Here is an 11407-nt window from a genome sequence, read left to right as displayed (position 1 = left end):
TGGGGCGACTCTGCAGGGTTCACCGGCGGCAGCTACGTGAGCCATGCCGTACTCTGGAACCCACGACACCACTTACCGTCCCGTTCGCGGCGGTCACCGCGCTCCTCCTAGCTTGATCACCCGTCGTGGGTCGCCACTACACGTACTGGGCGTCGTCACAAAGCCAAACGCGGTCGTGAGAGTAAGAGCGTCTGGTGCTAGAGTTCCTTCTGCCAGGGCTCCACAGCGCTGTGTGCAGACCAGAGCACAGCGGCGCATTGTGGATACGATGACGTCACTCTGCAGCTCTCCGCACAACACCCTCGGTCCTGATAACGACTCCCGCTGGACCCCATCTACAGTGTAGAGCCGGGGGATTATTCGATAGAAAAACATTATGGGCATGTTATTGCTACAAGACACGGAGAAGTACTCTGTGAACGAACGCGTGCGGTCAGCAAAGAAAGCACGTGCAGTAGCAGTTCGCTTCGCAATTCCCGCCGTCGACATCACCAGTATCCTCAGGCAGATCACAGAAGAGCAGTAAGTATCATCAGCCAGTTAAACAGACAGCATCAGCTCAAAAAAATTCTTCAGTAGATTTGCCCTTCAGACCTTCGGCGTCTAGTGATCGCCATATGATCTCCACAGTATGCCACCGTGCATGCGAATGCGAGTCTCGACCCGGAATCGAGCAATCGCATCATGATCAGAGCCATCCGGCGGGCGTTGTACTAAGATGATCAAAGAAGAATGCAATAAGCGTGCCGCAAATCAGGCTGAATGCCCATTCAAGTGATGATCTGCTGCGGAATTTAAGCATGGCAAAAAACAGCTATAGGTCAGGCAGAAGACAGTCGGCGCAGTAGACGACTAAAGCGCGGGAAGAGATCTGACTCGCACCTTTAGATATCTTGTAGTCCTGGTAGAGACAAGATCTCAGCGATACGAGCAGCAAGCAGCCAGGGCAGAGGCTAGCGGAGTACAAACCCCGGGGGCCAGGGCGCGGCTTGGAGTGGGAGCTCGCCTCTCCGTCAATCGCACAACGACGTAGTGCTGGCACTACCCGCGAACCGTCCCCACACTTCTCTGCATGCCAGTTCTTCTATAGCCTGTGCCTCCCCTGCCTCGTCTGTCCTTGCGCCTCCAAGCGCTGCTTCGTCCTCGCGTCCGCGTGTGCTCCGTCCCGCGCACCATTGCACCATGAGCGACGACGAAACTGCGTCGCCTCCGCTCATCGTCGGGGTCTGCGTCGTGGGCTTCCACCACACGCGGTGCGCTTCTTTCTGCTCTCTCTGCCTACTTGTTCTGCTGCTAACTCAATTCCAGCGGCCCGGAGGTCGAGTTCTGGATTGGTGAGAACGGAGAGGACATGTCCAATCGCTGGCCAAACCTGCCTTTTCAGAGTCTTCCGGACGGCAGCCATTCGGTCAGTATCCGGCTCGCTAATCTTTTCCTCTCTTTCTAATCCCACCCCAGCACGAGGAAGACTACTCATACTTCACCCTCCTCTACGAGCCACAGCCCGGCGACGTGGCCACCGAACCCACAACATACTTCGGCATCTCATGCAACCGGCAAATCCGTGCCGACAAGCTTCTCTACAAGGATGCTGAGGTCACCCGCTCGACAGTGCAAAAGTCCGTCGTCGTCGTTGCGCGGAAGCCCATCTTCGGACCCATCCGGGAGAAGCTTGCTGTCGTCACACGGGCTTACTTTCTCCAGGCCAACTTCCAGGATCGCACTATCATCATCACTCTCTACAACAACCTCGTCCAGCTCTTCCACAGTGACATTGCCGAGACTGATCTCTACAATGGAATGACGCTCCGCGAGCTCGTCCATCGCTTCAAGTATAAGACGCTGGTGCTGTTCAAGGCACTCATTCTTGAGCCCCGCATTCTCTTCTTCGGATCAAACACCGAGCTGCTCTGCTCGAGTCAATTCTCGCTGGTATCGCTCATCCCAGGTCTCATCGAACGCCTAGAAGATTGCGCATCGCCGTCTTTGAATTCTTACGAAGACACGCTCAAGAAATCTACCAGCCTCCGCAGCAGCGACCGAGAATCCCTACTGGCGTTCATGGGTTTGCCTCTGCAGGCGTTTGGCAAAGGCGGTCTCTTTAACCCGTATACCCCGCTTCAGCAGCTCGAGACACTCACAAAGGCCGACACAAAATTCTATCTCATTGGGTCCACAAATTCACTGTTACTCTCACAGAAAGAGAAGTTTGCGGATATCCTCGTCAACATCGACAACAACTCCGTCGAAATCTTGAATCCCGAGTTTGAGTCGCCGTTGCAGCTTACGACATGCGACCGCAAGTGGATAGACTCAATATCTCATGCCGTCGACGATACGTGGTCGGACGGTAAGTTTCTCAGCCTAGCGTTCACGGTTGCCATGTATAACAATCTCTCTAGAGGATAATAACGATCCGGGCTCAATAGTTTTCACCGGGAGTGAGGACTTTATTCGATGGAAGTTCGAGGAATATCTCATGGCGCTACTCTCCTCAGTCAAGTACGATGGCTATTTGCAAAAGTACGGGCCACCGCTGTCACCGGAGGATTTGCTACCGACCATCGGTTAGTATTCTCTGTTGTGGTCGATCTAGCTATGCCTGCGAGCTCACATTTAGAAGATGGCAATCCCGCAGAGGACTTTAATATGAACTGGATCAATCGGTGGAAATTGACTAACAATTACCGCGTATTTCATAAGTTCACGGATGAGGAGCTCTTTGATGTTGTCATGCCGAAGCATCCGTTTACCGGATCGTTCTCGCTTGAGGAAGTTCAGCGGAAACTGTCGCAGTACGTCCTATCATGCAGCACGCCTGTCGCTGAATGACCGACTAACGCTTCTCTAGACAAATGCAAAACCTTGCGCCGGCACGTGACGCAATTGCAAAAACCTTCTCCACCGGCTCTCAAAGGGTGACCACCGCATTTGGAAATTTCTGGGCCGAAATCGAAGCCATGCGCGAGAAGGAACGCGCGCGGCGGGATGCGCAGAAATTCGCCATGCGGCAAGAAAATGCCGACGCGGAGTCCGTCGCCGGCACAGACGAGCTCAACACGGCCAAAGCGTCGCCATCGTCAGTATCCTCGGGCTCATCGGTATCGTCGCGGCGGCAGCATCATATCACGCTCGCGACGGATTCGTCGCCGGTGTCGAGTTGGACGCGGTGGGCACAGGAACGACGGCTGCGCGGATTCGGGTCGCGCAAGCCATCGTCGCCACGATCCACCTCTCACGGCTCAGACTCTCCACCGTCTGTTGATTCGAAATCAACTCCGCCAGCCGCATCGCCATTGTCATCACCATCATCGCAACCTCCCACGCTCCCCTCCCGACCGCATGCGACCGCCTCCGATCCGACGCCAGAATCGTATACCACGATCTCACTCGAGGATCCAAACAGCAACACCAATAATCCATCTACTGCAAGCAGCATAGAACTGCCCATGCATGACGTTTACCCAACCAACGACCCTGACGATGATGACGATTCCGATGACTCCGACCTCGGCTACGTGCCCATCTCCACGAAGGATATCAATCCGTGGGACCAGCACAGCGGAGATCAGCAGAGTGAGATGGCTACGTGAAACGAAATGAAACGATATCGAATATTTTCGCTACCGCAGCTGTTGACTATATAGCTTCTTGTACATTAGAATGTTAGTAACGATTAATCACGACTTCATTTTCCAGGTAACTGGTATGATCCCTCGATCTTCTCTTTCAGTATTTTCAAAAATTGGTAGCTGTTATTGCATGGTGGAAGGCAGAGTAATTTTCTTAATTAATGCAACAAATATTGGACTATACCCATCCATGCTGGTCGCTATACTCATACAATCTAACTACTCTCGTATCTAACATATCTCCCCCCAAACAAAATTGTAATTACAAAGTACGCCACCTCACTTACTCACGCTCTGGTGACGAAAAAATGATGGAATTCAGCCCGTGTGCAACAGGCGGTGAGTCCATAGGAGACGACGAGAAGCGGGACTGAAAATCGGCCAAAGTCGTGCGCGACGGCCGCGGGGTTGCAAGCTCGTCATCGCCTAGACGTGGTAATTTTGGTCGAGACGCAACTGACAGCGTCGCGGCCGAGTGCGATGCTGACGGCTTTGAACGCGGCGTGACTTGGACGCCCCATTTCTTGTCGAGAACCCTATGAAGCAGCACGTTCTGCTGCTGTTGCTGAGGTGGACGTCCATGCATTATATACGGATTTGTCTTGCGTGTCGAGCCGACGTACTCCGAGAACGGCGAGGAGTCAGCGGCCCGGAAGATGGACGCCATAGAGGATTCCTCTTCGTCGATGGTCGAATTTGCCGGACGTCTGTATCCGCCCGCGCGGCCGGGGGTTTGCAGATCCATGGACCTAGTCGGTAGCGATGGCTGTCGACTTGTCATACTCGACGCTGCTGCTGTGGCAGTGGATGTGGATGAATCTGAAACGGCACCGAACTGCGTGATCGTATGCGGCGGCGACAAGGTAAGCTCATCGTCGTCGACATACGCGGCGGCGGAAAGGTGGTTTGTACGTGGGATTTCAGGCATGGCGGAGGAAACCGTGTTGTCGAACGGCGTTGGAGCTGCGTGATGTGGTGGCCGCTGGGTGCCAGCCGTGGATTGGAGTTCTATGCGCAGTTCGTCAAAGGGGGAGACCATGTCGGCCCAGCGTAGACCAAGATCCGCTTCACTCTTCGAGTTCTGTTGTCGCTGTAGTTGCTGCTGTTGCTGTTGTAATTGAGCAGTGAAAGTATTCGACCGGTCGACCAGAATATCTCGACGCGGGGTGGACTGATCATCTAGATTCAACGCTTTCATAAACTGCGCGGCACCGGTAATACTCCTCTCTGTCTCAATATCATCCTCGTCATCAAACTTGTACCTTGAGAAGTCGCGGACCGGGTGTTGTTGTTCCTGTCGCCGTTGGGCGACGTCGTCGTAGCGTAAGTTCCGCGTCGCGGTGTAGAGCAGGCTGGGGTCGTTAATGCTGCTGCTGCTGTCCTCATAGCGGTTTCGTAGTCGCATTCTGTCATCGCTAACTATCTCGGGCGCGCGCGACGCAGAGCGTTGTTGTGGGTTGTTGTTGTTGTTGTTGTTGTTGTTGTTGTTGTTGTTGTTGTTGTTGTTGTTGTTGTTGTTATTGTCATAGTCCATAGTAGCGGAGTACTCCGTGCTGTGACTGTACTCGTTCTCATCCTCACCGTCGACGACAGCATCTTCAGACTGCTTCAGACCGCATTTTAAAGTCGTCTCGGTCTGCGCATCACCATCGGAGACTGCGTCATCCACGTTAAGTTCCTCGTAACCCGCCAACGACACGTTCGCGCTGGATTCGAAAAACTCCTTCCAGAATTTGGACGACTTCCACAGGGCCTGCGACTGCGCGGCGTACTGCTCTACAATAGGCAGAATAGAACCTGTGATGATTCGATGCGAGGTGCTGAAGTTGTGGTCAATTTCTTGTAGCGTCAGGGTGATTGTTTGCTCGAGCTTCTCGAGTTCCTCGGTCAACGAGCGCGGCGTGGATTGCATCTGAGGCGTCGTGCTTGAAAGTAATGACGATGTCATGGAGGACGATGTTGATAAACCCATGGCATTTTCCGAACCCACCGGTGTTTGCACTGTGGCAGACGAAGATATCGTTCTCGACGACGACGGAGGCGCGCGTAACGACGCGGTAGTCGACGCGCGTTGCTGCTGCGCGTTGGCGACACCGATGACGGATGCACGGGTGTACGCTATTGACGGACGGGACAGCGATGACGAACGACTGCCGCTGCCGCCCTGCGATCTGCGGTCCATGGCGGAAGTGTAGAGTGTTGGTGAATAAGACGATGCGGATCAACGTGGAGAATCAAAACAACTAGTTTGGCGACGCGTCGAAGTCCCAACGCAGCGACTGCGCGCCGCACCATGGACTACAATCGGACACCCCGAATTCGCCCTCACCACCGGTGGCATTGTCGCAGTACACGATTTTGTCTGTTTGCTGGCCTCATCAGCCATGGCGAACCCATACATGGGCCCGCAGCATCTGGAGCAAGTGCAGCAACAGTTCTACGCCGACGGCGTGCAAGCCACCACCGCGTTCTCGACGATCCACCTCGTCATGTTCCCCATCGCGCAAGACTACTTTGCGCGTGCACATAAATACAGCACGCGGTTATGTTCGCGCGAGGACGTATTGGCGTATTACAAGCTCGTTGCTACGGGGACGCAGTGCTACGAGGCGGTTCTCAAGGTGCGTGCAGATGCCTGTGGTGGATGCCGCGATGAAGCTGACTGGTGTTTAGGAACGCACGATGCCGTATGTAGAGTGTCTTGCGGCGCTATGGTACTGCGAGGCGTTGTTTTCCGAAGGGACTAAGGGGTTTGATGAGGCCGAGGAAGTGTTGAACAAAGCTGTACGTGGTGTTTGCGATGGCGATGACTGATTGCAAAACTCACTACATGTATAGATTGCTCTGGCGGGACGAGTACGATACGGATCATTTGTTTGGTGAAGCGAAAGCCGAGTGCTAATACGGGTTGCAGAATAATTTACACGACATCAAATTCACAATGCTGCATCTCTCGATACGAATGCTCTCGCACACAAACGCACGTGCCGGGCAGCGGCTACTACAGCAATGTCTACGCGAGGCTGAAACGTATGTTACGTCTGCTCGACCATCGGACTTACGCTAACTTGCATTCAGCACCGGCACCGACACCTGGACATACACCTTCATCTATCTCCGTTCCACACTCCACCTGAACGCTGGCGACTATGTCAACGCACTTACATCGCTTAGACCACTTCTTGGCTGCACCTCGAGCGAAGTTCGGAATCTCGGATACATGACCTCGGCACTGGTCTCCTTGCGTCAACAGAATTTCGCCGCTGCAACCGGATTCCTCTCGCAAGCTAGGTCATGCGAGTCTGACTATACCCGCACATACATCCCGCAGCTCGTCGTCATGCGGAAGTACTATGATGCACTGACGGTGCTTATGAGCGGTGGGGTGACCTCAGTAGTCGAGGAAAAATTAAAAGCCGTGCATGAGGCACTGGATGGGCAGCCGCATGAATTAGGAAAGTGGCGGGGTTGGTCTGACGAAGGGCTTTTCTATGTGCTGCTTCCCGCGGGTGGAGAGCGGAGTACCACAGCGATTCCGCTGCAGTTTAAGTGGTGGTGTCAGGCGGAGGTATACCTAATGGCATATTTAATATCGGGCTGCATGCATCTGAATACGTCGTTCGAGAGTCGGAAAGCGCAGAAATACTTTCTCGAGGGGTTGAAAGTTGTCGATTACGAATGTGCGCCTTGCTTTTATTGTGCCTCCGGTTTAAGGACGGTGATGCTAATCCGATGCTCTTCTAGTACATGGAAAGCTGTTGGAACATGCCAACGACGATTCTTACTTTCCGTCTCTGACGATTCATCAAGCTGCTCAACGCACAGATTTCCTGTCAACAGCTCGTTCCTATTTACAATTTTATCTCTGTCTTGAGAGTTTCACGCGCGGAGAATGGAACAGCGAGGTACGTCTTACTAACCACGTCTTACAAATTAAACTGACGCTTTATTCGCCAGCTTCTGATCGCTCTTGTCAACGCCGTAGCTGAACTTGACGCGAGCCTTACAGCACAACTTTCGCCACTAACCGTCTACATCTGTGGCTTGTATTTCCAAGCGACCGGCAAGCTCGGTAGCGCGCTCGAGGCATATGCTATGCTTCGGCAGTCGCTTATGCCAAGTAGCGAGCTTGCGATTCTGGCGTCTATGGCTATAGTCGTCATTTTCCGGGGTGATACGTATAATGATGGCCAACAGGCTGCGGATATAGCGAGGGAGCTTGAACCGATAGTTGTTGCCTGTCCGCGGTATGGGATACGAGCAACCTGGGCGTTAGTGAACGCAGTTCACAAATCTCCGTAAGACCTCTATGCGACTATGTGCTGCATGGTAATACTGACCAATTGGTAGATCACCGATTGCGCCGCTCTTGAGCATGATGAAGGAGCTCGCGAACACTCAACTCATGGGAATAGCGCTTCATGTCGCCGCAACGACTGCCACGGACCGCGAGCAGAAGAGCAGGGCATCACAAGCTGCATTTGCAACTGCGAAACGGACACAAAACGCGCTCTGGTGCTATGTTTCTGGGTCACTTGCTGCAGGTGTGTCACTGTCATGTTTAGAGATACTGATCGAGAGTCTAATTTGTGGGCTGTCAGATATGCTACGTTTAGAAGGGAAGGAGCTCAGCGCCGAAGTGCAACGGGAAACAAACGAGCATTATCTGCCGTTAGCAGAGCAGACATTGAATCAGCTTTAGCTAGGATCGACCAATACACTGCTGCTTGCTCCTGCTGATGACTTTGCGTAATTTAGTGTTGGTATTTACAATGCTCTTCCCCATCTATAATACAAAAAAGCGCTTCCAAATGCGTGATTATTTCCACGGTAATAGTTTGCGCCATATACTCTGATTCTGCCGTTGCTCCTCGGACACGGCTTGGCGCTTGATTGCCTGGTTTCGGGCGTCGACGAGATGCGTCAGTTCGACTTCGAGGTCTTTAACCTTGACTGATTCTTCTGTCAGTGGTACATACGGAAAATATGGGCAATAGAAAAATTTACCACAAAGGTCGTCCTTCACCTCGTCGGTCTCTAGCTTCCACCATGTCCAGTGCATGAGCATATACACGAGGGAGCCATAGAGGAATACTTTGCCTGCGGGCCATAGTTGCGATGATCCCTGTACACGGCGTCAATTTAATATCCAGGCCATCCTTCACAATTTGAAAACCATACAAATGGCTGCGGTTCCTTAACAGTCGTGTAAGTTCTCCGGCTGTGCTGCAGTTCTGGGCGGGTTGCACCAGGAATGCCGCCGTAGCGTGGACGAAGCCTCAGCACCACGCTCACCGAAGTGTATGTCCTCGTTCGTACGCGATACGGAGCCGCTGAGCGCAACGCCGTCGCGAGCCGTGTGTTCGCTCGCTCAGTCATTGTGGTGTGGGCATATGGGGTTGCTGATAGGACCGGGGTCGACAGCTACTAAAGGACTACGGTTTTATTGGGAGATTTGGAAACCGCGAGCCTGGCCGGGCACGCACGCGCCGGCCACGCTGAGGTAGCGATGATCTAAATGACAGCGCAATTAACGCGCAATTTTGCAGCTGCCATATCTTGATCTCGTAGACTTTCTGCGTCGCACCGTCTTGGGCGTTGATCGAGAGGACTTGTATATAAGACCCATCGTGGCATTCATCGCATAACGCACCGGCACGAACACCAGACACAGTGGCATTATTAACCCTACGCTTCTTCTGTAACTATAAATCTGTTTTTATAGTGACCATGAATAATGTACATTTTGCGGTTGATTATAGTCCGAAGAAGAGGTTGATAACCTCAAGGATCACACCGCCCGCGAGAAGGAAGATGAACATGTCTGATGGCGTACTTCCGTTAGCACGATCATTTTTCAAGATACGTTGCATCTGACTGACACAAACAACAGCAAACTTACAGATCCATATCTTGGAAATTGGAGGCTTCTCGGCCTTGTGTGTGGCGCTGGCTGCTTTTCCGTGCTTACGCTCCTCTCGCCGCGCATACTTCTCGTTCGCCCGTCGCTGTGTCGGCGTTTGAACCTGTCGCGCCGTATCAATTGAGGCTGTTCTCGATGTGGATTCACTCAGGTGGAGAACTAACCATTTTGCAGTGCAGCGCAGTAATCGTGCAGACGCAAAGTGCTGGTAGTGCTATTTGCGACGACGGCCGGGGAGTGTGAGCGGCCACGTAGTCGCAAAACTCTACGGAAATCACCCAGATATTTGGGAGAAGTGGTTACGTCAGAGCTCATCATCTAGGGACTTCACGTCGCTTCTATCGTTCATTGATCGCACGAGCATGATCACACGAGCATGATCACACGAGCAGTGTCTTAACGAAAAACACTTCTCTTTGGAGCGGAATATGATTTCGAGTTTGAAATGAGCATATCCTGGGATACTCTATAGCATGCTCGCCGGGCGAATCTCTCGCGGACATCAACGGAGAACTCTTATAAGAATTCGATATGGTACAGATCCGACTATGATACACTTACCTCTAGTATTTATGTAGAACATTCTGAATGGGTGATGCGCTCTGTAAAGCATGTTAGTATGCTTAACCAAAAAATCTTGAGAAATTGAATATACCTCAATGAACTGTTGCAGTTGCTTATCAAGGCCCTCTAAGTCGTCCTTTCGTCTCTTATTTTCGGCCACCAAATTCGCCTTGACCGCCACAAGCTCTCGCCGCTTCGCTTCCAGTTCAAGACGCCGGTCGCGTTCATCCCGTAGACGAGCCATCATGATTTCGTGTTCCGCGTACTGCTGCCGTTTGGGCTGTGGAGTGGTGACTATTGGCGACTCGGTGAGAATTTCGTCGGTCTCCATAGCTTCGGTTGGTGATAACGATGTGGCCTCCTCAGTGGGCTGGACAGTGACAGGTGTGGTGACTGGCTGTTCCGTTTTGGTCACTTCGATCTCTGGCTGCTCTAATCCCATCACAGCATCGGCCTGTTCAATCTGCTCAGTCTGCTCGGATTTTTGTTGCTGTTCAAGCCCTTGCTCCTGCCCCGGAGCGTCCAACATGTCGACGTCGTCATTATTCGGCGCAGTCGTTGGCTCATCCTCGACCGTAGATGTTTCCTTTATTCTACCAGGGTCAAATTCTGGATGGGCCTCATAAAATTCCTCAAGCGGAACAAAATTGACTTGTGAATGTAATGAACTATCCGATATCAGTACGAAAATTCACAGCGACGATGCACACCCACAGAGCTACTCACGGAAAATCCAAGCATTTCTCGATTTCGCTGCGTAGGTAACTCTGCCGGTAATAAACATTCTCCAGCTCCAACTGCAATTTATCCACCTCGCTCAGTTTTTCCGCGGTCCTGGCTTTGGATTCTCGCAGGATAATCTGTGCTTGCCGATTCACGCCCCGAAGACGCACCGAGATCGCCATGAGGAACTTATACGTCGATACGAGCTCCGCCTTAGCTGCGCTCGCACTGAACACACCCGGGCGTTTGGTATTCATCGTCGTGTCCTCGCTGTGGCCTTCGCCTTCTGCTGTCTTTGCGTCCTTGTTCTCAATTTCGTTGTCAATGGCCTGCGCCGGCGGGGAGGGAATGCTCGCTTGTGCTGCACGAGTGGCTTCTGTGATTTCATGTAATAAAGTGAAAGTGCGTGCGCTCAATTCGCGCATGGACTTGGTTAGGTCCAGGGCACCACGAAGCGTGGGATCAGTGATTGCAGTGGCATCCATGGCTGGCTGATGAGGCAGTTCTGGAAGGAAAATCAACAGAGCTTCTCCGTGCGGATGTAGTATGCCTGCAATTAGTAAAT

The 11407-nt window shown here is 52.5% G+C and overlaps 5 protein-coding genes across 5 annotated transcripts; 2 read left to right on the top strand and 3 right to left on the bottom strand.

Annotated features, from left to right (window-relative positions):
• The first annotated feature begins 899 nt into the window (after positions 1–899).
• On the top strand, positions 900–3821 carry V1518DRAFT_410951 (transport protein Avl9-domain-containing protein). Its single transcript, XM_066902730.1, has 6 exons — positions 900–1253; positions 1309–1408; positions 1459–2350; positions 2403–2567; positions 2624–2795; positions 2852–3821. The coding sequence occupies exons 1-6, from the start codon at positions 1183–1185 to the stop codon at positions 3591–3593; spliced, it is 2142 nt and encodes a 713-aa protein (XP_066762729.1). The 5' UTR covers positions 900–1182; the 3' UTR covers positions 3594–3821.
• Positions 3822–3915: 94 nt separating this feature from the next.
• On the bottom strand, positions 3916–5859 carry V1518DRAFT_390413 (DASH complex subunit Ask1-domain-containing protein; the record flags this gene model as incomplete). Its single annotated transcript, XM_066901752.1, has 5 exons — positions 5635–5859; positions 5290–5544; positions 5072–5208; positions 4520–5005; positions 3916–4381 (listed from the first exon to the last, which is right to left on the bottom strand). Exons 1-5 carry the CDS (start codon positions 5812–5814, stop codon positions 3916–3918), a joined length of 1524 nt encoding a protein of 507 aa, XP_066762728.1. The 5' UTR covers positions 5815–5859.
• Positions 5860–5911: 52 nt separating this feature from the next.
• Positions 5912–8461, top strand: V1518DRAFT_410942 (cohesin loading factor). The gene is made up of 9 exons (XM_066902729.1): positions 5912–6253; positions 6306–6416; positions 6471–6488; positions 6547–6662; positions 6711–7312; positions 7377–7537; positions 7590–7930; positions 7983–8176; positions 8234–8461. The coding sequence occupies exons 1-9, from the start codon at positions 6017–6019 to the stop codon at positions 8332–8334; spliced, it is 1881 nt and encodes a 626-aa protein (XP_066762727.1). The 5' UTR covers positions 5912–6016; the 3' UTR covers positions 8335–8461.
• An 800-nt stretch (positions 8462–9261) lies between these two features.
• Positions 9262–9807, bottom strand: V1518DRAFT_410937 (uncharacterized protein). The gene is made up of 3 exons (XM_066902728.1): positions 9720–9807; positions 9535–9658; positions 9262–9456 (listed from the first exon to the last, which is right to left on the bottom strand). Exons 1-3 carry the CDS (start codon positions 9720–9722, stop codon positions 9389–9391), a joined length of 195 nt encoding a protein of 64 aa, XP_066762726.1. The 5' UTR covers positions 9723–9807; the 3' UTR covers positions 9262–9388.
• A 311-nt stretch (positions 9808–10118) lies between these two features.
• Positions 10119–11327, bottom strand: V1518DRAFT_369201 (Fms-interacting protein-domain-containing protein; the record flags this gene model as incomplete). Its single annotated transcript, XM_066901262.1, has 4 exons — positions 10119–10157; positions 10211–10387; positions 10655–10787; positions 10846–11327. 4 exons carry the CDS (start codon positions 11325–11327, stop codon positions 10119–10121), a joined length of 831 nt encoding a protein of 276 aa, XP_066762725.1.
• Positions 11328–11407: the final 80 nt, after the last annotated feature.

Source organism: Limtongia smithiae (genome assembly GCF_038497785.1).
Source record: "Limtongia smithiae strain NRRL Y-17922 unplaced genomic scaffold V1518scaffold_1, whole genome shotgun sequence".
Classification (NCBI taxonomy): Eukaryota; Fungi; Ascomycota; class Lipomycetes; order Lipomycetales; family Lipomycetaceae; genus Limtongia; species Limtongia smithiae.
Note: the sequence above shows the minus strand (reverse complement) of the source record. Positions and strands in the feature narration are given on the sequence as shown.

What these genes read in the sequence shown, in the direction of transcription:
- V1518DRAFT_410942 (XM_066902729.1), top strand. Translation starts at nt 6,017, where the DNA reads ATGGCGAACCCATACATGGGCCCGCAGCATCTGGAGCAAGTGCAGCAA. An exon ending in GCTACGAGGCGGTTCTCAAG is followed by an intron (nt 6,254 to 6,305) that starts GTGCGTGCAGAT and finishes ACTGGTGTTTAG; the next exon opens with GAACGCACGATGCCGTATGT. An exon ending in AACGCAGTTCACAAATCTCC is followed by an intron (nt 7,931 to 7,982) that starts GTAAGACCTCTA and finishes ACCAATTGGTAG; the next exon opens with ATCACCGATTGCGCCGCTCT.
- V1518DRAFT_410937 (XM_066902728.1), bottom strand. An exon ending in AATTTCCAAGATATGGATCT is followed by an intron (nt 9,457 to 9,534) that starts GTAAGTTTGCTG and finishes GTACGCCATCAG; the next exon opens with ACATGTTCATCTTCCTTCTC.
- V1518DRAFT_410951 (XM_066902730.1), top strand. Translation starts at nt 1,183, where the DNA reads ATGAGCGACGACGAAACTGCGTCGCCTCCGCTCATCGTCGGGGTCTGC. An exon ending in TTCCGGACGGCAGCCATTCG is followed by an intron (nt 1,409 to 1,458) that starts GTCAGTATCCGG and finishes ATCCCACCCCAG; the next exon opens with CACGAGGAAGACTACTCATA. An exon ending in CGACGATACGTGGTCGGACG is followed by an intron (nt 2,351 to 2,402) that starts GTAAGTTTCTCA and finishes CAATCTCTCTAG; the next exon opens with AGGATAATAACGATCCGGGC.